At 38.7% G+C, this 25044-nt stretch overlaps 1 protein-coding gene across 2 annotated transcripts in view; it reads left to right on the top strand.

The window, feature by feature from the left end:
- FIG4 (FIG4 phosphoinositide 5-phosphatase) overlaps positions 1 to 25044 on the top strand; it is a 130924-nt gene that overhangs the window by 49521 nt on the left and 56359 nt on the right. For both annotated transcript variants that reach the window (XM_019443060.2, XM_019443061.2), the window contains exons 11-16: positions 105 to 238; positions 2177 to 2293; positions 4613 to 4658; positions 5322 to 5470; positions 6406 to 6572; positions 17136 to 17274. In XM_019443060.2, coding sequence (XP_019298605.2) covers positions 105 to 238; positions 2177 to 2293; positions 4613 to 4658; positions 5322 to 5470; positions 6406 to 6572; positions 17136 to 17274 — 752 coding nt within the window. The remainder of the gene's footprint in view (positions 1 to 104; positions 239 to 2176; positions 2294 to 4612; positions 4659 to 5321; positions 5471 to 6405; positions 6573 to 17135; positions 17275 to 25044) is intronic.

Below are 25044 nucleotides of genomic sequence, written 5' to 3'. Positions count from 1 at the left end.
TAAGACTTAGGCTTCTTGCCTTAGCTGAAAAGTAAAAATGTTGAAAGTCTCTTCCTCTGACTTAAGGTAACTAGAATCCTGAAAATGTTTCATTTTTGATAAAGGAACGAGAGAAAAGAAAGCATGAGAGAATTCTGAGTGAAGAACTTGTAGCTGCTGTGACGTACCTCAACCAGTTTTTGCCTCCTGAGCACACCATTATTTATATTCCTTGGGATATGGCCAAGTACACCAAGAGGTGAGTAGATGTCCATATGTTTGGTTCTGATATTTTCCTTTTCTTGTGACATAAAGTAGCCGGAAGCTGCTCTCTATGGTAAAGTGAATGTTCTCTTTTAATTTCCTTCATGAACCCACTGAGGGGCTGTTTTGGTGCTGATGTATAATTTGAGTGCTTAAATTAATTGACCAAACTCTTTTCTTTGCCCACCACCAGTACCACCTGCACATTCTCTTTTAAGTAACTAGTCACTTCAGGACATCTCTGTTCCACGCTTTCCCTTACAGCCATTAGTTTCACTGTGCCCTGTTTCATCTTGTCCCCATTTGGTCACCTTCTCAGATACCACTTTTGGCAGATCTGGCTTGTGGATGAACCTGTAGTGACTCCTGACTGTTCATAGGCAATTCAAACTCTTAGTGTAGTGTGAAAGCCCCATTCCAGAATGTAGTAACTTTTTCTTTATACCCGGGCTGTTCTCTTCCTAGAAGATGAAACTGCATGCCCAGCGCCCAGGGTGGCAGCCAGGGTCCCATTCCTGAGCCTTTTCTTCTGTGGTTTGACCCCCACCTCCCTGGGGTGCATTCCTACCTCTCCTTTACCTGTCAAGGACCTGACTCAAAACTCTGGTCATCCAAGGAACTTTCTTTCCTTAACCTTACGTTGTCCTTTTACTCATTTACTAGGTGTTCATATTAACACTAAGTTTATTCTGAGGTGTTGTTCATTTTTTTAATGTTACCGTATTGTTTTGTACTTTAACTCATTGTACTTTTTTCTAACTCATTTTGTGTAGTTAGATACCCATGCACACACACACACACACACACACACACACACACACAAACATATGCACACATTTTCCTAGAGTCTAAGACTGATTACAGGTTGGCACCATTTATATTTATTTTCCAGTGTTTTCTTCCCCTGCCACCCGCACTGTGCATTGTATTCTGCTCACATTTTATGAATGCCTATTGACTTGACTGATTTGACTCTTAAGTAGCGAAAGGCTTTGGGAGAAGCTCTCCTGGGGGTGTAATGTGCCAAGATTAAGGCTTGCCAAGAGTTGATACAGGCCCTTCATGTCTCTTGCACCAAATCTTGCTAGTTATTGAACACACATTATATTGCAGAAATTAATTGTTACAATGTTCCTGTTGAATACAAACCGGACATTTTAAAACTTAAATCCCAGGATCCACATAAGAGTGAAAACATATGGTATCTGTCTTTCTCTTTATTTTTAATTAAAAAAAAAAATTTTTTTTTAACGTTTATTTATTTTTGAGACAGAGAGAGACAAAGCATGAACAGGGCAGGGTCAGAGAGACGGAGACACAGAATCTGAAACAGGCTCCAGGGTCTGAGCTGTCAGCACAGAGCCCGACACGGGGCTCGAACTCACAGACCGCGAGATCATGACCTGAGCCAAAGTCGGCCGCTTAACCGACTGAGCCACCCAGGCGCCCCATCTGTCTTTCTCTTTGTGACTCATTTCACTTAGCACAACACTCTCCAGATCCATCCACGTTGCTACAAAAGGCCATATTTCATTCTTTCTCATTGCCAAGTAGTATTCCATTATGTATATAAACCACAATTTCTTTATCCATTCATCAGTTGACAGAAGACCATGGGAGAGGGGAAGAAAAAAAAAAGTTAGAGAGGGAGGGAGCCAAACCATAAGAGACTCTTAAAAACTGAGAATAAACTGAGGGTTGATGGGGGGGTGGGAGGGAGGGGAGGGTGGGTGATGGGTATTGAGGAGGGCACCTGTTGAGATGAGCACTGGGTGTTGTATGGAAACCAATTTGACAATAAATTTCATATTAAAAAAAAACAAAAACCTTAAATCCCTATCATTACTGTAGACTTTATTTGCTTCTGATGCAAAGATAAGTATACATTAGACTTGTCTCTTCTCACTTTTCTCATTCTTCCTTCTCTCCTCAGCAAGCTGTGTAATGTTCTTGATCGACTGAATGTGATTGCAGAAAGTGTGGTGAAGAAAACTGGGTTCTTTGTAAACCGCCCTGATTCTTACTGTAGCATTTTGCGGCCAGATGAAAAGTATGTATGGTGTAAAAACTTAAATCAAGAATTTTGCTCTTGTGGATAAAAATATTGTAAATATGAGCCGTTTGTATTACTTGAAAGATGGATGAATTTATTTCTTTGGGGAGACAAGACAAGCTACTCATGTGATTGTGGAATGAACTTTCACTATCGGCATGGGATTTCCTCTGGCAGTTGTATAGACTTCTGATGGAAGCCACAGAATGTCTCTTATTCATGGAATAGACATTACATCAGATGTTTCTGCCAAGTAAAATTTTCTGCAATGAATTCTATTTTTCAGCATTAAGGGCAGGAATTTTTTTCCATAGACTAAATACATTTATGAAATGTAAATTTTTTCCTATGACATTTTTATGAAAATCGTGTTTATCACTGTATTATAGTTATTGTTCACAAACCTTTCTTCATTACTACTTTGTGAGCTTCTTCAGATCAAGGATCCTGTTTTATGTGTCTTTTAATGAACTAATGTTATACCTTCCCAGCATTTTATTTACAGCTAACAAAGTTAATTATAATGGAAAAAACCAAAAAACTGCACAGAGCAAAAACCAACTGTCGTGTATATATCTTTAGAAATCATCCTTTTCTGGGGTGCCTGGGTGGCTCAGTCAGTTAGGTGTCCAACTTTGGCTTAAGTCATGATCTCACAGTTCGTGAGTGAGTTCAAACCCCATGTTGGGCTCTGTGCTGACAGCTCAGATCCTGCAGCCTACTTCCAATTCTGTGTGTGTGTGTCTCTCTCTCTGTCCCTCCCCGGTCACACTCTGTCTCTCTGTCTCTGTCTCTCTCTCCCTCAAAAATAAATAGACAAAAAAATAATAAAAGAAAGCATCCTTTTTTTACAGTTTGAATTTTGGGATATCTGTGACGGTGGTCCTCAAGACCATCCCCAGGATCCTTGATTCATAAGGAAACGTCAAAGCATTCAGCATATTGTTGTACTCATGGCTGTGATTTATTAACGTCAAAGGATACAAAGCAAAATTCGCAAAGGGAAAAGGCATATGTGGCAAAGTCCGGAGGAAATAGGTGAAACTTTCAAAGTTCTCTCTTAATGGAGTCACACAGAACATGCTTAACTCCCCCTGCAACCTGTTGTCACAGCATGTGTGAAATGTTGCCAATCAGAGAAGATTATTAAATACTCAGCGCCAGGGTGTTTTATTGGAGGCTGGTCCCCTAGACGGCTCTGCTTGACACATACCAAAATTCCTGACTCCCGTAAGGAAAGAGGTTGTTCAGCAAAACCATATTGTCTCTACAGACAGTTTAGGTACAGTGAGGCACTCTTGTCTGTCGGGGAATGGGAACATAAGTTCCCAGATGCCAGCCAAGGACCAACTGTGTTAGCAGGCCTTTCTGAGGAAAGCAGTCAGACCTGTTAACTCTTTTCTGTACTGCACCTTCTTTTAAATAATTAAAATATCTTGGGGGTTCCCCGGGTGGCTCAGTTGGTGAAATGTCCGACTCTTGGTTTTGACTCAGGTTACAATCTCATGGTTTCATGAGTTTTAGCCCCAGGTCCAGGCTCAACAGTATAGAGCCTGCTTGGGATTCTCTCTCTCTACCTCTCTCTCTCTGCCCCTCCCCCGGTCACACTGTCTCTGTCTCTCTCAAACTTAAAATTTTTTTTTAATAATTAAAAATAATAATTAAAATTAATAAATTTTTAAATTAAAATTTAATTCTTAAGAAATTAAAATGTTTTAAATAATTATAATATTTTAAATAATTAAAATAAAATAGCAATTTCATTATATAGTACTTAGAACATACCCCCAGGCATTCATTAGCACATGGAGAAAATAAGGAGGAGGGAAAATAATAAGGAAGTCTGCAAAAACAACCAAAGGTATGCAACAAAACTCCATGAAATAAAGCTAGAGGAGGTGGAGAATCTTAACACTGAGGGAAGGAGGATAAGGCTTGGAAGATTTTATTAGAAAGATCCCCTGCAATTACTATTCATGTCTGTAGAGACCAAAGAGGAAATAGGCTTAAATTAATGCAACAGGGATTTTGGTTGAACATGGGTGATAAATGCCTGAGTTGTGCGACACTGGGGCAAGTTAAGTTGCTTCTTTCCTGGGTTTCCCTGGGTTCTCCGTGAGGAGGGAGAGCAGGGATAGCATTCCATCTTGGTTATTTGCATATTCACTTACCAGAAAGAATGAAAGTAAGCAGAATCAGCTGGTCATTCTGGTGCATTCAGCCCTATTACTTTGATTCTTTATAAAGAGCTAGTACCAAAAATGAATATAGATTATGCTATTAAAATTTTTTTAAAGCATCTATTTTTAAACACAGGTGGAATGAACTAGGAGGATGTGTGATTCCCACTGGTCGCCTGCAGGTATAGATATTATATTAATAGTGAATAGAATCTGTATTCGCAGTGCATGATGTTTTCTGAAAGTAGTTGTGGAGAGAGATATACTTCTTATTTAATGCAAAATTATTAATCAGGATTTTTAAAAGCCTTACTGCTAGTGTTTAACTCTTACAAATGATGTGCAACTAAAATAATAATGGCCTGTGGATTTTTTCTTAAACATTATAATTTTTATTATTGGAAATTGAAACATAAACAAATGGGAAAAGAATAAATTCGAATCACTTTGGAAAATGACCCAGATACAATCACCATATATATTAATCATGCTTTAATAAAAATAAGGCCCCAACCACTGAATATTTGGTTTCTACAATAAAAGATCTATCATGGAAAAAGCAACATATTTTACTAATCGGTACATGTGGAAAATGTTAGTTATCTGTTTTATCTTAAACTCAAAAAGAAAATTCAAATATAGACTAGAAGGTATAACAATGCCATTGCAGCAATATTAAGTGAGCAGCAAATGTAACCTTTTATAATGTTCTTCATTATTTGTGCAGGAATAATACCCTGCCTACAGCTTTTCTTCTGCTTTTTAAGAAAAGAAATCTAAAGTGGGATAGAAGCAGTTTTGGTCACTGAATAATGGTTGGAAAGTCTTAAGGTATTTCTCTTTAGACTGGTGTTCTTCGAACCAACTGTGTGGACTGTTTAGACCGCACCAACACGGCACAGTTTATGGTGGGAAAATGTGCTTTGGCTTATCAGCTGTACTCCTTGGGACTGATCGACAAGCCTAATCTACAGTTTGATACAGATGCAGTTAGGTAAATCTTCTTTTCTGCCTTTTGAGTGCTGGTAATGACAGAAAGCAAAACTGATTAGTAATAAGGAATTCTGTGGACTCGTTTCTTCATTTAGCTTCTCAAAAATTATGTTGCTAAAACTATTCAAATTAATTCTGTAATAAATATTTTTATTAAAGACCTGTGTGTTATTGCCATGGTTTTTATTTTTTGTTGGTGTTAATTATTAGTAAACACTATGCTCTTTAGATAAATCCAAAGTGCTTTAGATAAATACAGACTAGTGGTTTTAAAAAAAAATAAATTCAGACTGCATTAGAAAGAAAAAGTAATGTGACTTCGTACATTCGGAATTAAAAATATAAGGCATATAAAAGATTGATTCTTCATTAAGGATTACTGTGTCTTCATTGCTCATTGGATCCATGGCACTGCGTGAAGTGCTGTTTCTTGAAAATACAATGATGGTTGTTATCGGTCATCTGATGGAGTCATAAAGGCTCTGTTGAGCAAAGAGATCAGCTTCCAAATGGCCAAATCCACAGATACCGCTGCACTGAAAATCTTAACAGGCACGTGAAGAAATACGAGTTTCAAACGTGTTTTTAGGAAAGAATATGGTTTGTCTGTCCCAGAAAGGCAGAAAATTCTGTTGTGGGAGATAAATTGATCTGAAAAATCAATTAGAAAGATGAAAAATGTTAGAAGTCTTTCAATAAGGTTAGAACCACCGTGGTCTGGCTTTGGTGGGTTACGTTTTTGGTGCCCTTACTTCCTTTTCAGTGTTTTCTTTGATTTTGTTACTTTTTAGATTATTACTATAGTGTATATTTTGCACGTACATTTATCATCAAGAGTCTACTTGAAAGGCTTTTAGGAATTCAAAGGTGGCTAAGTGAAGAGCGTGTGTAACACTTTCGGTAAAATTTTTTAATGTTTGTTTTTCTTTGGTTTAGGTTATTTGAGGAACTCTATGAAGATCATGGGGATACCCTGTCCCTTCAGTATGGTGGTTCTCAACTTGTTCACCGTGTCAAAACCTACAGAAAGATAGCACCATGGACCCAGCACTCAAAAGACATCATGCAGACCCTGTCTAGATATTACAGCAATGCTTTTTCAGGTAATTCTGGAATAATAAGCATTTCTACAACTTTACCTGATGTGCATTTTTCTTCTTATGCATTTTCCTTTTTTAAGCAATCTGGCTAAGTGAAATCAAAATTAAATATTTTGAAAGTTTAAATAAAATAGAATCTTACTTTGAAGGTGCTCAACAACAGATTTGTTGTCTCACAGTTCTGGAGGCTAGAAGTCCAAGATCAGGGTATGAGCAGGGCCGTGCTCCTTCTCCCTGGAGGCTCCAGGGGAGAATCCTAACTTGCTTCTTAGCTTCTGATGATTGCTGGTGATCCGTGGCTTGCAAGTACGGCACTTTAATTTCTGCCTCTGACATTGCCTGGCATTTTCCCCTTGTGTCTGTGTCTTCATGGCACTTTCCCTGTGAGTCCCTCTCTTCTTGTAGGGACACTAGTCATAGTGGATTATGGGCTGCCCTACTCTAGAGTGACTGCGTCTTTTTTTTTTAAAAATTTTTAATGTTTATTTTTGAGAGAGAGACAGAGTGTGAGTGGGGGAGGGGCAGAGAGAGAGGGAGACACAGAATCCAAAGCAGGCTCCAGGCTCTGAGCTGTCAGCACAGAGCCCCACGCGGGGCTCAAACTCACAAGCCATGAGATCATGACCTGAGCCAACGAAGGTCACTTAACCAACTGAGCCACCTAGGTGCCCCTAGAGTGACTGCATCTTAACTGGATCATATCTGCAGACTCAACTTCCAAATAAGGTCACATTCACAGGTCCCAGGGCTTACGGCTTTACCATATCTTTTGGGGGGACACAGTTCAACCTGTAACACTTGTGTAAGTAGTGTGCCAATATGTTCCTATCTCTCTGGGGGTGGGTTACCATGGAAAAGGTTGAAAACTGTTCTGATGGAAAGGGAGCATCCACTCTTCTGTACTCTGTTATCATTGTCCCTATAATGGGAATGATTATTGATATATAAGGACCAAGTAAAGTGTTTTTTAATAAGACTGGGGGACAGAGAGAATGAATGTGTAGCTGTACATTATTTAAAAAGCAAGGAGTACTATTAAAAGATAGAAAATGGTCGTGGAAAGATAAGACAAAATTGTCCACAACTGCGAGAAGAACTACTATGAAAGCAATTATTTTATGAATAATGTGGCTAAAACAGACTTTATTTTGAGAAGCATGGTGTCGTTGGGGTGTACAACTTATTTTAAAAATACAGTGGATATTATGTTAGGACAATATATTTATAGAACCATTCTCTTTAAAGCACTCAAGATAACTTTACAAAACTTAACTTCCTTACGTTATTCCTCTGGGGTGGGCAGGAAGATGCTTGAAATTAAGTTGTTAGGAATTTTTTTCCTCTCATTACCAAAAAAATTTATGTAGACAGACAAACAGCAAATTAAGTCAAAAGATAAGCTATGGAGAATTTTGAAACCTACCATCAAATGCTAATTTCCTTTAGATATAAAGAGCCAGTATTTCCTTTAGATGTAATAAGCCAAAATAAAGAGACCAACAGTTTAAGAGAAAAAAATAGGCAAATGAAATGTACAGTTCGTAGGGAAAAAAATGCAATGGATTCCAAACATATGAAAGAAAGCTCAACTTCACTATCTTGGCTATTGTATGTAATGCTCCAGTGAACATAGGGGTGCATCTTTTTGAATCAGTGTTTTTGTTTTCTTTGAATACCTAGAAGTGGAATTGCCAAATCATATGGTAGTTCTTGTTTTAATTTGCTGAGGAACCTTTGCACTGTTTTCCATAGTGGCTGCGCCATTTTACATTCACACTAACAGTGCCCAAGGATTCCCTTTTCTCTGATTCCTGGCCAACACTTGTTAGCTTGTTGTCTTTTTGATAATAGCCATTAGGACAGATGTGAAGTGATATTTCATTGTGGTTTTGATTTGCACTCCCTGGTGATTAGTGATGTTGGGTATCTTTCAATGTGTCTCTTGGCCATCTATATGCCTTCTTTGGAGAAGTTTCTCTTCAGGTCCTCTGCCCATTTTTTAATCAGTTGTTTTTTTTTTTCAGTTTATTTATTTATTTTGAGAGATAGAGAACAAGTGGAGTAGGCGCAGAGAGAGAGATGGGGAAGGAGGGTGGAGAGAGAGAATCCCAAGCAGGCTCCACGCTGTCAGCACAGAGCCCAGTGCGGGGTTCAGACTCACAAACCATGAGATCATGACCTGAGCTGAGATCAAAGAGTTGGGCACTTAACCGACTGAGCCACCCAGGTGCCCCAATTGTTTGTTTGTTTTTAATCAGTTGTTTTGTTTTTTTTTATATTGAACTGTGTGAGTTCTTTATATATTTTGACTATTATCCCCTTATTGGGTATATCATTTGCAGATATCTTCTCCCATTCAGTAGATTATCTTTTCATTTGTTGATGGTTTCCTTCACTGTGCAAAAGCTTTTTAGTTTGATGTAGTCCCATTTGTTTATTTGTTGCCCTAGGTTGTTAGGAATTTTATTGTTGGTTTGTGTAGACAGATTGATGCTATATGGGCAACCCACCTGAGTCTTTTTCAGGCTCATTTTAAAAATTGTTCTGAAGCTTCACATATTAGCATGCTCTGAGCTTTGTCTTTAAGAAGTACCTTTGGTTTCCAACATAGCTGGTTACATCAGCAGTTGGAGGATGCCAATAAGGAAAGAAGAGATACCTAGATACTCCCTTCAGGTGTTAGGAAGAGCTTTATAATTATAACTGTCTGAAGGACCTTGTTAAGCTCCTTCTAAATTTTTTTTTTTTTTTTTTTTTTTTTTTACATTTACTTTGGTAAGCTGAATTTTTTCGCTGAAGCTTGTTGAATTTAAATCCTATTATAAGAGGGTGGGTGGCTCAGTCAGTTAAGTGGCCGGTGAAATGGTTAAGCTGCCTGTTTAATGTCCAACTCTTGATTTCACCCCAGGTCATAATCTCACAGTTGTGGGATTGAGTCCCATGTCAGGTTCTGTGCTGGGCATGGAGCCTACTTGAGATTTTCTCCCTCCCTCTCCCTCTGCCCCTCCCCCACTTGCGTGCATGTACTCTCTCTCTCCCTCAAAAGAAAAATAAATAAAATAAATCCTATTATAAGAAAGAAAGAGAAGATATATGATACCTTCAGCAGTTAACAGATCTGTACACATGCATAAATACATACAGACAGGCACACACGTGTAATTTATAATTATTGTGTGTGTATGTATGTGTGTGCATGCATGCATAGGGGAGAATCAGATCCTTCTCAAACAGATTTAAAAAAAAGAAAAGTTCACAAAGTAAAGACCACAAAGCCTACCATACTTGGAAAACACATGGAGATGGCACCACACAGCATTATGATAGTGCTGTAAAGTAGTGGGACAGTTTCTTTCCCTTTCTGCTCACCACTGGAACAGGGGCATACGAGGGAGAACATTTTAGTTTATCAAGACTAGTGAGATAGCCTTCTAAGGTGATCCTTCTGAGGTTTAGAGTGAATAAGCTGTGTTTGGCTATAGCAGGAAGAAGATACTTAGCAATAATTTTTGTTTTAATAACATTTTAAATAACAATAACTATTCACCTTTCCTGCAACCAAAGCAGATAAACTTGGCAGAAGAAAAAGTTGCAACTAAGTACTCTCAGTTTAACCCCTCTGTCATGCTTTGAATCCCATCCCTTCATGCTTTCCCTGTAGCTTTCATTGCTGCACATAATCCGTTTCCCCCTCTCTACTGCTTCATTTCCATTAGCACGAAAGCACTCCTTGGTATTTTCCTTTTGACTTTTCCTTCCATCCTCAGTCCACAGTCCTTTTCCTTTGCATTCCTAACCAAAACCTCTCTAGTTATCTGCCTGCCTGTTTCCTCTTGTATCCTGTTCTCTCTACCTGTTCCACTGGGCATCCTCCCTATCATGCCACTGAACCTGTACTTTTCAGAATCACCAGGAGTCTCCATATTGCCAAGCCAATGGTCACTTTTCTGCCTTCATCTTATGGGGCCTGTCACCAGCTTTGCTCACAGTTGACCAGTCCCTCTTTCTTGAAACTCACCTGTGTAATATCTCACTGAGTCTCCCTATTGATGTCTCCTGCCCCATTTCTAAACCCTCTTCTTTTCTTTCTGCACTTTTACCTTAGGGGCATCTCATTCAGCTCTTAAGTACCATGCATTTGACACTCACCTTTGTATCTCTAACCTTTGACTTCTCTGTTGAGTCCCAGACTTGTTTATCTAAAAGCTGACCTAGCTAACATCTCTTCTTGAATGTTGTATGAAGTTTCTGTAGGTTCTGTAACAAATTACCATAAAATTAGTGCCTTAAAACAACACCCATTTATTATCTCATAGTTTCTGTGGGCCAGAAGTCTGGGCACAGAATTACTCAGCTGTGTTATCCACCTAGGGTGTCACAAGGCTGAAGTAAAAATGAAGGTGATGAAGTCAAATGAAGCCAAGATTCAGTCAGTGTCGGGAACCTGGGCTCTTACCTGGAGGCTTCCACGTTCATCCAGGTTGATGGCAGAATCCCATGCAGTTAAAGGACTGACGTCCCTGTGTCCTTGCTGGCTGTTGGCTGGGGTCATTCTCAGCTCCCAAAGGCTCCTTGCCTTCCTTGACTTGTGGCCTACTCCGTCTTCAGAGCTAGCAACCATACACTGAATCCTTCTTGTGCTTCTAATCTTTCTGCCTTCCTTTCTACTCTCCTTTTCTGCCTTTGAAGGATTTTTGTGATTACAGTGGACCCACCCATGTACAATACAGGATAGTTGCCCTATCTTGAAGTCAATGATTAGTAACCTCAGTTACATCTGCAAAGTCCCCTTTGCCATGTGATATAAAATATTTATGTGTGTGACACTAGAGAGAAAAAGGTCTTGTGGGCCAGATTTCTTACTACCATGGATATCTTTTTAAAAATTAATTATTTATTTATCATTTAAATTTTAGTTAACATACAGTGCAGATATTGGTTTCAGGAGTAGAATTCAGTGATTCATCGCTTACATACAACACCCAGTGCTCATCCCAGCAAGTGCCCTCCTTAATACCCATTATCCATCTAGCTCATCTCCCACTCATCTCCCTCCATCAACCCTTAGTTCGTTCTCTATCATTAAGAGTCTCTTGTGGTTTGTTTCCCCTCTGTCCTCTTTTTCCCCCTTCCTATATGTTCATCTGTTTTGTTTCTTAAATTCCGCATAGAAGTGAAATCATATGGATTTGTCTTTGACTGACTTATTTCACTTCTCATAATACACTCTAGTTCCATCCACATTGTTGCAAATGGCAAGATTTCATTCTTTTTGATTGCCGAGTAATACTCCATCGTCTACATATACTGCATCTTCTTTTTTTTTTAATTTTTTTTTAATGTTTATTTATTTTTGAGACAGAGAGAGACAGAGCATGAACGGGGGAGGGTCAGAGAGAGAGGGAGACACAGAATCCGAAACAGGCTCCAGGCTCTGAGCCGTCAGCACAGAGCCCGACGCAGGGCTCGAACCCACGGACCGTGAGATCATGACCTGAGCCGAAGTCGGACGCTTAACCGACTGAGCCACCCAGGCGCCTCTACTGCATCTTCTTTATCCACTCATCAGTTGATAGACATTTGTGTTCTCTCCATAGTTTGGCTATTGTTGATAATGCTGCTATAAATATAAACATTGGGGTGCATGTACCCCTTTGAATATGTATTTTTATCCTGTGGGTAAATAACTAATAGTGCAATTGCTGGGTCATAAGGTAGTTCTACTTTTAATTTTTTTGAGGAACCCCCATATTATTCTCTCGAGTAGCTGCACCAGTGTACATTCCCATCAACAGTACAAGAAGGTTTCCTTTTCTCCACATCCTCCCTAATACCTGTTGTTTCTTGTGTTGTTCATTTTAGCCATTCTGATAGGTGTCAGGTGGACTCTCATCATGGTTTTGATTTGTATTTCTCTGATGATGAGCGATGTTGAACATCTTTTCATGTGTCTGTTGGCCCTCTGGATGTCTTCTTTGGAAAAGTGTCTTTTCATGCCTTCTGCCCATTTCTTCATGGGATTATTTGTTTTTGGGGTGTGGAGTTTGATAAGTTCTTTATAGATTTTGGAGACTAGCCCTTTATCCATACGTCATTTGCAAATATCTTCTCCCATTCTGTTGGTTGCCTTTTAGTTTCGTTGATTGTTTCCTTTGCTGTGCAGAGCTTTTTATCTTGAGGAAGTCCTGATAGTTCATTTTTGCTTTGGTGTACCTTGCCTCTGGTGATGTGTCTTGTGAGAAGCTGGTGTGGCCGAGGTCAAAGAGGTTGCTGCGAATGTTCTCCTCTAGGAGTTTGATGGTTTCCTGTCTTACATTTAGGTCTTTCATCCATTTTGAATTTATTTTTGTGTATGTTGTAAGAAAGTGGTCCAGTTTCATTCTTTTTCATGTCGCTGTCCAGTTTTCCCAGCACCATTTGCTGAAGAGACTGTTTTTTTTCCATTGGAGATTCTTTCCTGCTTTGTTGAAAATTAGTTAACCATGTGTTTGTGGGTCCATTTCTGGGTTCTGTATTCTGTTACATTGATCAATGTATGTGTTTTTGTGCCAGTACCAAAACTGTCTTGATGATTACAGCTTTGTAATACAGCTTGAAGTCCAGAATTGTGATGCCTCCCATTTTGGTTTTCTTTTTCAACATTACTTTGGCTATTTGGGGTCTTTTGTAGTTCCATACAAATTTTAGGATTGCTTGTTCTAGCTCTGTGAAAAATGCACTAACTACCACAGGTATCCAGTAAGAATCTCAAGTGATCATTTTTGAGACTGACTCAAATGTGTTTCTCCACTTGGTTTTTCCACTTCAGCACCCATTGCTCAGTTCAGAAACCTAGGAATCATCCCCGATTCCTTTTATTTTCCTTACTTATCTCCCCCTCCCCCCGCCCCAGCCCCATCTCTAGGCAACTCTCATCTCAACCTCCAGAATATATTGTAAATCCTTCTGCTGTGTTTCATCCTGACTGCTGCCATGCTGGTGCAAGCAGTCTGAACAACTGTTTTAGCTCCTGATCCACCTCCTGCCTCCCTGCTTCTGCCCCTGCTGTAAATAGCAGCCAGAGAGATCTTTTCAAAACTGAAGTCAGACAGTATCACTTCCCTCTTTAAAATAAAATAAAACTCTCTACTGTAACCTACGAGGCCTTGTGTGACCTGGTGCCTTTTGTCTCTAATTTGCCTGTTTCCCTGGTCCACTGCCCTCCACCCTCTCTGGCCTTCTCTTTATTCCCGGAGCTGCCCAGTTTGTTACCCCAGCAGGACTTTGTGTCTGTTCTGCTTGAGCACAAAGCCCCCAGAGCTTTGTGTGACCACCTCTTTCTCATTTTTACAGTTCAAATGTGACTTCCTCAGACATTTCAGCCTCTACCCCTGCCCTGACTACCCAATCTAAGTGGCTCTGTCCCCTCCCTTCGCTCCCATATTGCTCTCGTTCAGTGTCTTCATAGAACTTACATCCCTTGAATGTACCTTATACATTATTTACTTGTGTATATTTTTATTTGCCAATTGGAATGTGAACCCCACCTGGAGCCAGAGTATTATATATTAGTGTTTCCCCGGTGTGGAACATATGGGTTCTTGGATGAGTGAATGAATGGTAGTTCTTTTTTTTTAATTATGAAAGTAATTATAGAAAGTACAGAATAGCTCACAATAAAATCATATAATCTTTACCTTCCAAAGATAGCCACTTGTTCATATTTAGGAGAACATGACTCTTCCATACATGTAATATTTATATTCTGCATTTGCCCTTTTAGATAATGTGAGTAATCTTTATGACCTTAAATATTCTTCTACAACATGATTTTTAGCAGCCTTATGGCAGTCTATCATTTAGAAACATCGTAACTTAGTTGCTATTACTTTGCATTTAGTTTCCTTTTAAACATACACTCTTTTTTGGCATATTTTTGATGTTAGGAAAGTTCCAGAAGCATATCAGGTCAGAGACTATAGATATTTCAGGGAAAGTAGAATGTTCCTGTGAAAACTTTGGTAAGCTGAAATGGCATAAAGTGAAGAGTATCCCCCACTTTCCAGAAGTCTGAGTTACACCACTTTGCTTTTAGGAAAGTCCTACGTTAGTAACAGCTATTTTCATAAAAGTTAAAATCCTCTTCAGATTTTTCTGTTAGCATTAACAGGCACTAATGTAGGTCTTTCCTAAGCCGAGAGGCATAATGCAAACTTTCAGAAAGCAAGGAATATCTGTGTTGCCAAATTGCCTTAGAGAATGGATACCGTCGAGCAGTTAATGTTCCCTAAGCAGAGTATGGGAGTGCCCATTTTGACAACTATTTGCCACCTTAAATAGGTAAGAAATTGTATATTGTTTTAATTTATATTTGTTGGATAACTAGTAAAGTTGAATGTTAGTATGTTCATTGTCCATTTCTGTTTCTTTCGAAAATTGCATGTTTCTCTTTTTCTATTCGAGTGTTGATCTCTGTCATTCTCACATTTAATTGGTATTTATTTCAATAAATAGTATGAAGTAGGGATCTAATTTTATTGTCCCCTCCTCTGCAATAATTAAACAGTACTATTTATTGAATAACATTCCTTTCCATTACTGATTTCAGAGGCTACTTCATTACAAACTTAATTTAGTATTAGCATAATAAATATTCTAGTTCCAAAATAATTTTTCACTAATTAAAAATAATTAAAAAGGATTGTTATATTCAAGCATCATCTGTTTCATACATACATAATAAACTGGTTAGTGTTTAGCTGTTTGAGTGGAGTTTGAATGGAGTATTACTCTTTTTTCCTTTAAAGCATGATTGAGTACAAAAATAGGTAATCATTGTCCTCTTGTTATCTACAACTACAGAGAACCTACCTGTTTTAAGCCCTTATCCATATCCAAAGTATTACTGTCTTCCTTAGGGTGATTGTCTTATTTGCAGTCAAAAGTAGGCAGGAAAAGAACCTCAGGCTCATTAAACCGGCCTTGGAGTCCTCAGGGACCATGTACACCATAGATATATTTTAAGTTATAGCAACGGCAGCACATTCAACAAGTCTTCATTATGATCCTTTGAAGACATATCTTTTATTTGGTTATGTTTCTCACATCTCACATTTTATCATACTTGCTAAAAATTGAAGCAACTATCCGGTTTAAAAAATGAAAGACTCCTTGAAAACGCAGCTGAAAAATGGAAAGCTTCTCTAGATAGTATTAAGATATTTTGAGGTCCTGCATAGTATGAGTTATTAAGTGCCATCAAGGCTATTCAAGAAGCATAAAGAATGTAATTACTATAAAAGCAGCTTGTTTACTTTTGTACTGTGTAAAGAGGGTGCAAATTGGGGCGGTAATGTCTGCATCATTTAATACTTGTTTTCTCTCAAAAGTGGCAAAAAGTCTCCAAATATATTCAGCATATGAACACATCCCTTTTATATATTACTTTTGGCCTGAAAGGTAAATGCTGCTTTAATGGAACACTTCCTGTCAAAATACTAGTAACGGGAATACATGTTTGATGTACCATATTTCATTTGTTGCTTTTGCCGAAATGACCAAACAGTCCATGAAAACAGTGTTGCTAATTTCAGAAATATCTGTGTTCACTGTAGCTGTTGGAAGATTGATTTTATGGTAATGTTATCTTGTTTCAAAAGCAGCCCTTTCTACTGGGCTGTCTTTAGTTCTGTGCTCATTTTCAGAAAGAGGTTATTATTTATATTGTGGCTGCCTGCCCCAAACTTGAATATACAGGGCTCCGAGACAAGAATGGAAAGAAGGAAATGAGGGGAAAGAATGAAGGACGCCAGTGCAGAATGGGAAGGGTGCTTCATGAGACCCTTTCATGCTTATCATCATTTTTATCAAAATATAATTAGGAAAGGAAGGAAACACAATATATATGCATACATAAGTTAGTAATTTGGGGGTGGTTGAATAGTTAGAATGAGGCTGTTATCTATGTGCCCACTCTGCCTTCATTATCAAACACAGGAGGGAATGGGCCAGGCCCACAACTGAGGGGGACAGAAAATGTTGTAAACGTTGTCGGTACTAAAGAAAGAGTAGATACCTTTTCAAGGATTAAAAGTGGAAGCTGTGCAAACTAACTTGTTCAAAGTTGTGCAACAGAATATGGATAGGAGTTGAGCCATCTTGTTTGTTTCTGACATCTCTCCTTGTCTTTGTAATAAAATGAAGATGTATTTGTTTGAGGTAGAATAACGAATAGCGAAAATATGTTCTTATCCTAAAAATAAAATCACTGTGGTATTATGGCAGTTCTTAAAGATTTTTAAGAGTCTCTCAAAATTCAAGAAGCAGTTTGTGTTCCGTCTCCTCCATATTATGAAAGGGATGGAACAAACATGAAGCATTTTGAAGCAAGATTTTAATTCTGCTCAAAATCTTGGTGACTATTTTAGATTTGGGGTATGTGTATGACTTTTGGAGTATAAATACTGTTGTTTTCAAAGGTATGTGTTATGAAATCACAGTTGTACCCTTTATCCTCCTGAGAAAACATTCTCCTGAGTTGTATATCTCAGTAGCGGATTTCCTGAAATGCCTATTTTTGCTTTTTAGATGCTGATAGACAAGATTCCATTAATCTCTTCCTGGGAGTTTTTCATCCCACTGAAGGGAAACCTCATCTCTGGGAACTCCCAACAGATTTTTACTTGCATCATAAAAATACGATGAGACTTTTACCAACAAGAAGAAGGTATTTTTCGTCCTAGTATTTTATGTAAACTCAGATTTGATGTTACTTTGAATATAAGATACTTTCATTTTTGAGAAATAATCACATAGGCTAAAGTAGTCAGTCTTACTACATGTTTGCCATGAGGAATTCAGTATTGTTGGTGTCCTGATGGTAGTTTTGGGAACTTGTCATTAATAATTGGTGGTTTGCATTTTTCGTAAGATAGAAAGTTTCAGAACTTCATCATTGAATGTAAGTTGTAGTTCCACTAAAGCAAACTATCAACATTATTTCCGAGTGCTTCCTACAGATGGGGAACTCTGAAGAACCCTCACATGTGGGGAGTCAATCTTTGGTTTTCAAGTGAACATCACTTTGGAATTCCAGAGTTCGAATGTTCCAGTGCTCTTCCCTTCAGGAAGCATAACCAGCTCTTGGGTGATTCTGGTGAAGACAGGAAACCAGAATAGTGACTCTAGTGACAGATACTACTCTCATCACCCCTTTTACTCAGGGCTTTCTAGATTCATTAGCCATTTTGGGTTATTTTGATGACAGTTAAATTGATACTAATATTCTCAAAAGAAATGAAGTGTTTACCTGATGTGTTTTGATAGGACACTGTGTGGTGTGGCCTCAGGGTCAGGTTGACTCTCTGTCATCATGTGACCTACGATTAGTTATTTAACTTCTCCCAGTCTCATTTTCCTCATCTGCAAATGTAAATGATGGGACATACCTCACAGAGTCATTGTGAGGGTTTAATGAGAAGACTGTTTAGTGGTTGTGATTGAGGCGTCATGTACTAATATAGTCCATTTTGCCACATGAGCAAGACAATTCACACATATGAGGTTGGAGACTGGTGCGTTCTGCTCAGGGGCCTACAATATCAAGTTCTCTCATCATGCCTTTCTCTTACAGCGTCGGTTCAATATAGCTCTTACTTTGTGCAACAGTGCCTCCCAAACACTACAGGGGTCACTGCCAGTCTGTCTGTGTGACCAGACCACAAACAACTGGTGAATTAGCAAGTGCTGATGTTGCAGTTATTACCAAATTCTGTGTTGCTTCAGGAATGTTTAAAATATTAGGGATGTGTCAGAATTTCTGTTTCTCAGATTTGTTCCTGTAAGTGCATATTAGTGGAATAACCAACGTATTATTTGAGCTTACTTTCCCTATAAATGAAGCATTAAATTTACTATTAATAAATGATTGCCTCTGAATTTTTGCTGATAAACAAAAAATTTGGAACTAATTGTGTTGGTTTGGTGAGAGATGAGTGTAAATACCTGTATTTAGCTTTGGTGACGCAATTCACTATGGGTATATGTGGGTGATTTTCCGAATTTTATATTACCTTCAAGTATTAAAGCTTTTTTTAAAAATTTTGTAAATGTTGTATTTAGTTTTGAGAGAGAGAGAGACAGAGCGCGAGCACAGGGAGGGGGAGAGAGAGAGAGGGAGAAACAGAATCTGAAGCAGGCTCCAGGCTCCAGGCTGTTAGCACAGAGCCCAATGCGGGACTCAAACTCATGAACTGTGAGATCATGATCTGAGCCGAAGTCTGACGCTTAACCAACTGAGCCACCAGGCACCCCAAGTATTAAAGCTCTTTTTAAAAAATATTTATTTATTTTTGAGAGAGAGGGAGCACAAGAGGGTGACAGACAGAGAGAGAGGAAGTCACAGAATCTGAAGCAGGCTCCAGGCTCCCAGCTATCAGTGCATAGCCCAACAGAGGGCTTGAACCCACAAACCTGAGAGATCATGGTTGAGCCAGAGTCAGATGCTTACCGCTGACTGAGCCACCCAGGGGCCCCTCCAGTATCAAAGCGCTTAACATACAACTTGGGAACAACCAACACTCAATTTTCTCCTGCAGAAATTAGCTAGTGTATAACAAGTGTACCTTAAACGACTTGCTCACCTCGAGTGACATAACTGATCACTAAGACAGACAGTGGTGGGGCTTATTTATGGCAACAAAGGAAGCTGCTGTTATATCCCCATTTTCTATTAAAAAAAAAAAAGGAAACTGAGGTTGCAGAGAGAAGGGAGAGAAATGTGTCTTGACTGAGATATTTAGCTAGTTAGATGATTCAGCAAGAATCATCTGCAAGCCTGCCACTGAAAATAAAGTTTTATCACAGTAGATAACATGCCTCTCTCCGTTGGTTTGTTCTCCTGTTTTTGTGTTGTTGGGTTTTTTTTTTCCTCCAGAATGTCAAAATTCCAAAAATCAGGTAATGTTGTCAACAGTAAATACTGCTCAAAAACAGTACTTACAAAGTGTGTAAGGTAAATTTCACTGTTTTATTTTGGACTTTCTGTTGTCACCCACCTATACTGGTTATTTTGGTGACAGTTTATTTAAGTCAGTATCATAACTCTCAGATAAAAGGAACAGTTTAGCCGGAAGCAGTCAACTGGGTGAGAGTGTGGACTTCAGGGTCGGGTGGGGCCGATTTAGAATTTCTGCAAATGTGCGACCTTAGACCTCTTCCTTAAACTCTGGAAACCCTTTCTGCTCATCTGTCAAATGGAGGCGACCATGCACAACTCACAGGGTCATTCTGAGGGTTCGATGTGTGAGAACTCTTTGGTACTAGGTCTGACACAGAATAAACACGATTCTGAAGCTCTCAGGCTCAGGAGAGATGGCCTCCAGTTAAAACCTGTGATTGTGGGCAAGTTACATAACCGGTCTAAGACTCCGTTGCCATTATGAGTGAAATAGAGATAATAGCACTGTCCTAACTTGTACATGTTTCTGAGCATCAGATGAAGTAATATAAATGCTTAGCACATAAATCAAATAGGTGTTAGTACTGTTACTGTTCTTTAAAGGAGATTACATTCCCTAGTTGTAACATTTACTAAAAATCAAGCAGGATGACCATAAAATCTGGAAACTTAGATAATAATATTTTATCACTTATGATAATATAATATCAATAAAAACTTTATATGTATTTGCTTGTGTTTCCAAACTTGGTGACTATCCTATATTTTACACTGTGTTTACCAATGAATTATTCTGATATATTTTTATTGAATGATAAGGGAAGGGAAAGTAAACCTAGCTCTGACTAGAGTTCACCCAAATCAGGTTCTCTTGAGGTAACTACTTCTGTTATTCAAAGGGCTCACTTTCATTGATCTGCCTACAACCACTAAATGAAACTTTGTTCTGCATTAGGTTAATAGGAGATACATCATCTAAGATGTTATTTATTGAATCAGTGTTTATCATGTCACCAAGATGTTTTTAGATATTAAACATTAATCACTTCATTGACTCAGAGTTGAGAGATTGCCCGGCTCTAGTCACTGTCTGATATGTGAGCTCCCTTGGTGTCTTCCCAGGAGAGGTCATCTGGCCTGTGCTTGACTAGTCCTGGTTTGTTATCTGGGATGTGTCTGGTTGAGGGGGCAGTTCTTTTCAGACATTTTTTTCTCCTATCACGCTGAGATCTGCTTCTCTGTAACTTTACCTACTAATCTAGTTCAGCCCCCTGAGACCTTAAGAACACGATTTCTCTATCCACTTTATAGTCTTTTAAAAACCTGAAGTTCACACCTTCTCAATATCTCTTCTTCTCCAGATTAAATAACCCCATTGTCTTCAGAATGCTCTCCTCTTATGGATTCCAGTCAACATCAATATTCTTTTTCTTTTTATTTTTTTTTAATGTTTTTATTTATTTTTGAGGCAGAGAGAGACAGAGCATGAGCAGGAGAGGGGCAGAGAGACAGGGAGACACAGAATCTGAAGCAGGCTCCAGGCTCTGAGCTGTCAGCACAGAGCCCGACGCGGGGCTCAAACTCACAGACTGTGAGATCATGACCTGAGCCGAAGTCGGACGCTCAACTGATTGAGCCACCCAGGCGCCCCAATATTCTTTTTAAATTGTGGTACCCAAACCTGGGTTCAGTAATGGTCAGAGTTTGATCTGATTTGTGCCAAATATTGTGGGACCATTGGAGCCATTGCTCCTCTTGTCTTGGATACTCTGTTTATTATCAAGTCTAAGATTGCATTAGCTGTTTTCAGCAATGCCATCATAATGTTGATTCTCTGAGCTTCCTATCTGTTAGAACTCCCAAGTGTCTTTAACATATCCTGATATCGTGCCTTATCTGTACCATTCTTGTATGCTCATTTGAGCATTCTTGGTCTTCTGTGCTTTGCCTGCTTCCAAAAAGGGGGGTTAAACGTGTATCCTTTTTATTAAGCATTACCTGTAGCTTTGTAGCTTCTTCAGATTTAATCAGCTGGCCATCTTGATCCTGATAAAAATAGTTGATGAAAAATGTTGAGTAGAATAAGGTAGATGGCAGAGCTGTATGGGGCACCACCAGACAACTCCTTGTACCTTAACCTGATTTTTGGTAGGACTTATTTAAATGGCTGTGACTTAATCTATTGTCATCATTTAACTGTACTGTCCTCCTGCCCACATGTCTCTATCTTGTTCACAAAGATTGATTGCTGAAGTCCATATATATATATATTAATTCACAGAGCTCCCAAGTTAGCTAGGGGAATTAAAAAAGAGTCTTTTTTTAGTCCCCCTCACCTTCCTATGTGAGCCTGTGGAATTGAGTACTCAATTCTAGGGACTGAAAAAGAGCAGAGCAACTGGCATATTAGGTATTTTATGCAAAGGAAGAAGTGGCACCAACTTGCAGTCTCCTGTCTTCTGAGCCCTGGTCCCAAAGCAGGTTCTACCTTGCTGCAGGACTCTTCCTCTGAATAAATGTACTTGGAGGTGGAGGTAACAGAGATCCTCCCTGTCCTGGGCTGAGTCCTCTCAGATGCTCTCATCTTCCATTTGTGTCAGCTCTTCTTCCCTGGGGCAGGTGTTTCTCATGGGCTTCTGTGCTGAGAGCTACCTAGAGGAGCTGGACTTTTCAAAATCCAAAATACTTCTCAAAAGTATTAAGTTACTTTTATCTTGCTTAGGGAATTACAGTTTAATAATATTCAGAAAAAAATCTATGGCCTGTTTCAAGTTGCTAAAACAGGACTGTCTCTTAATTCTTTTCCTCCACGTGGTATGTTCTGAGTTTAAACATATTCTTTATAATGTTTACTGCTTTATCTTAGATAAGCTAATTGTGAGCATCATTCTTTAGGCAATTTCTTATATACTAGCTGATACCTTCTTTATTTTCCTCCTCTGTGAAGATCAAGTGATTACAAAATGGAATTTACACCTGTGTACACATGCATGTGCATGCATGCGCGTGCACACACACACCTTAATTAATCCATGCTTTCTCATTCTTCTGATCTGATAGTCTGATTCTCCTATGAGAAAAGAAAAGAAAATGAGATTAGATTGGTGTGGTTTGGATGTGGAGTCATAGAAGTTATCCTTTTATCCTTTTAGGTTATTCACATCTCCGTTTAATACTTGATTCTGTTATCTTGCTGAAATTGACATCACATTCTTTGATGTATAGTTTTTGTAATCTATTACCCTCTCACTTTTGAGCATCAAGACTACATTTGCTCATTTTTAGTATAAGTTCCGTTCTTCACTCTTCTTGAAAAGATTATTGATCCCATCTGTAGACCAGGACACTTGAATGCTCTTAAGAGATGCTCCACTGCTTCCTTCCATCTCTTGGGCTATACATGCTTCTCTCTTCTCTCGTTTTTCTCTTTCCAGCATGAAACTTACCATGTCTGTTGAAGATAGAAACAATGCTGGAATTAAGTAGCTTTACTTTTCTCTGTCATTATTTTCAACGTGTCATTTCTAAGACACAGAATGGTGTTTGACACAGTAGGTGCTTACTAAATGTTGAAAATAAATGTGAATTATCTGCAAGCAGCAGGCATAACTCTTTTTTGTTCTTTTCATGTTCAAAAACCTTGCTGTTCAAAAAGCAGCCTGAGGACCACCCCTTCTGGAATCACTGGGAACTTGTCATCAATGCAGAATCTCAGGCACTGCCTACTGAATCAGAATCTGTCTTTTAACAGAATCTCCTTAAGTGTTCGTGTGTGCACTGATTTTTTTTTTGCTTTTTATTTTTGTTTTTTTAATATAATTTGTTATCAAATTGGCTTCCATACAACACCCAGTGCTCATCCCAACAAGTGCCCTCCTCAATGCCCATCATCCACTTTCTCCTCTTTCCCACCCCCCATGAACCCTCAGTTTGTTCTCTGTATTTAAGAGTCTGTTATGGTTTGCCTCTCTCCCTCTCTGTAACTTTTTTTTTCCCCTTCCACTCCCGCATGGTCTTCTGTTAAGTTTCTCAGGATCTGCATATGAGTGAAAACATATGGTATCTGTCTTTCTCTGCCTGGCTTATTTCACTTAGCATAATACCCTCCAGTTCCATCCACGTTGCTGCAAATGGCAGGATTCCATTCTTTCTCATTGCCAAGTAGTATTCCATTGTATATATAAACTACATCTTCTTTATCCATTCATCAATTGATGGACATTTAGGCTCTTTCCATAATTTGGCTATTGTTGAAAGTGCTGCTATAAACATTGGGATACATGTGCCCCTGTGCATCAGCACTCCTGTATCCCCTCGGTAAATTCCTAGCAGTGCTATTGCTGGGTCATAGGGTAGTTCTATTTTTAATTTTTTGAGGAATCTCCACACTGTTTTCCTGAGGAGCTGCACCAGTTTGCATTCCCACAGTGCAAGAGGGTTCCCGTTTCTCCACATTCTCGTCAGTATCTGTAGTCTTCTGATTTGTTCATTTTAGCCACTCTGACTGGTGTGAGGTGGTATCTCATTGTGGCTTTGATTTGTATTTCCCTGATGAGGATTGACATTGAGCATCTTTTCGTGTGTCTGTTGGCCATCTGGATGTCTTCTTTAGAAAAGTATCTATTCATGTCTTCCACCCATTTCTTCACTGGATTATTTGTTTTTCGGGTGTGGAGTTTGGTGAGTTCTTTATAGATTTTGGATACTAGCCCTTTATCTGATATGTCATTTGCAAATATCTCTTCCCATTCCATTGGTTGCCTTTTAGTTTTGTTGATTGTCTTCTTTGCAGTGCAGAAGCTTTTTATCTTGATGAGATCCCAATAGTTCATTTTTGCTTTTAATTCTCTTGCGTTTGGAGATGTGTCAAGTAAGAAATTGCTGCAACTGAGGTCAGAGAAGTTGTTGCCTGCTTTCTCCCATAGAATTTTGATGATTTCCTGTCTCACATTCAGGTCCCTTCATCCATTTTGAGTTTATTTTTGTGTATGGTGTAAGAAAGTGGTCTAGTTTCATTCTTCTGCATGTTGCTGTCCAGTTCTCCCAGTCCTATTTGCTAAAGAGATTGTCTTATTTCCACTGGATACTCTTTCCTGCTTTGTCAAAGATTAGTTGGTCTTGTATTTGTGGGTCCAATTCTGGGTTCTCTTTTCTATTCCATTGGTCTGTGTGTCTGTTTTTGTATGCTCTGAATTTTGAGAAGCACTATTCTAAAGCATAACTTCAGTCTCAAGCAAAACTTGAAGAGCCTTTCCTGTTATCATCTCACTTGCTGCACCCCCCCCCCCCCAGTTCATTAGGCATTATGTTCCTTTTTTCCATTATCCTTGGTTATATATTCTGCTTGCCATCTCTAGGAAAGTTCTCTCTGTTGCCTATTTCATTTAAATACCCCTATTCTTCATAATTGGGATTATTCAAGATTATAATGTCAGCATTTTATTTTTAGAAAGCTTTCATTTATTTAAAATTATCTTTTTAGCATTTTTGGTCATAGGCTTTTTTTTAATAAATGTTTTGAAAATCTGTGTTTTTAAT

Source organism: Panthera pardus, unplaced genomic scaffold (assembly GCF_024362965.1).
Source record: "Panthera pardus isolate Hobbes unplaced genomic scaffold, ASM2436296v1 HiC_scaffold_17, whole genome shotgun sequence".
NCBI classification, from domain to species: domain Eukaryota; kingdom Metazoa; phylum Chordata; class Mammalia; order Carnivora; family Felidae; genus Panthera; species Panthera pardus.
The sequence above is the reverse complement of the archived record's forward strand: the minus strand, read 5'-3'. Positions and strand labels throughout refer to the sequence as shown.